Genomic DNA, 1,072 nt, shown 5'->3' with positions numbered 1-1,072 from the left:
CTCCCACGCCTCTCGGGGTTTTTGTCTGGCCGAGTCAACCCGAGATTGCTGGGGCGAGCCTCGGCGAGACTGCGTCAGCTGTTCCCACAGCAGGCTGGAAGTACCTCGCCAGTTCACGGCTCACGTGTATCGTAAGCCACACTCAACCCGTCCGAGCTGCGACGGGCACTCTGTCGGCGGGCAGCCGCACCGCCTCCCCCCTTCCGCCGTGCTCCTCATGACGCGAGCGGCGGCGGCACTCTGCCTGGCAATCTGCGCCGGGGCGGACGCGTATGAAAGGATAATCCCCACCGACCAGGCTCACGCCGACATTGTGGGGCAGACAAACTACCAAGGCGGCCAGTCTTGCCGCTCCCTGCCCACCGTCATCGGCACGGCTTCCGAGAAGGAGCTGAGCGAGGTGATGCGTCGCACACACTCGATCCGGGCAGTGGGCACCGGCGCCAATTGGAACATCAACAACATGGCCTGCGCCGCAGCGGGAGGCTTCAGCCTGGTCACCGCGGCGATGTGCGAGGTGGACGAGCTCACGGGCGCTCTGCCATTCTACCTGGCGCCCGCCGAGGGGACGGCGACTGCGACGGCGGCGACCCCGGACATCAAGGTCGACGAGGCCAAGGGCGTTGTGACGGTCAAGACCTGTGTCACCGTGCAGGCTCTCAACGAGTACCTCGCCGCGTACCGGACAGAGGCGTCGCCGACGGGCTACATGCTGCCGGAGCCAGGCACGATCTATGCGGGGCAGACGGTGGGCGGCGCCGTGGCCACCGCGACGCACGCGCACTCGCTCGTGGAAGGGAGCTGGTCCGCCAAGGTCCTGGAGGCGCGCCTCATGACGGCGGACGGCGAGGTCATCGAGGGGGTGTCGGAGGCGACCCGGCCGCTGCTGTGGCGCGCGCTCAAGACGTCGGGTGGGCGGCTGGGCGTGCTGCTCGACGTGACGGTGCGAATCGTCAAGCACCGCATGATCAAGGTGAGCTATGGCGACGAGCTGAGCGCAAGCGACTTCATTATCGACGTCAAGCAGACCGCGATGCACGTGGCGCAGGCGGTGGAGCTACGCACGGAGAAG

At 67.4% G+C, this 1,072-nt stretch overlaps 1 protein-coding gene across 1 annotated transcript; it reads left to right on the top strand.

The window, feature by feature from the left end:
• Window positions 1–217: 217 nt before the first annotated feature.
• Window positions 218–1,051, top strand: EMIHUDRAFT_122768 (hypothetical protein; the record flags this gene model as incomplete). Its single annotated transcript, XM_005786882.1, has 1 exon — window positions 218–1,051. A coding segment is annotated over one exon (834 nt), but the record flags the coding sequence as incomplete, so codon positions are not given.
• Between the last annotated feature and the right edge of the window lie 21 nt (window positions 1,052–1,072).

This window comes from Emiliania huxleyi, assembly GCF_000372725.1.
Source record: "Emiliania huxleyi CCMP1516 chromosome Unknown EMIHUscaffold_1483, whole genome shotgun sequence".
Taxonomy (NCBI): Eukaryota; Haptophyta; order Isochrysidales; family Noelaerhabdaceae; genus Emiliania; species Emiliania huxleyi.
Note: the sequence above shows the minus strand (reverse complement) of the source record. Positions and strands in the feature narration are given on the sequence as shown.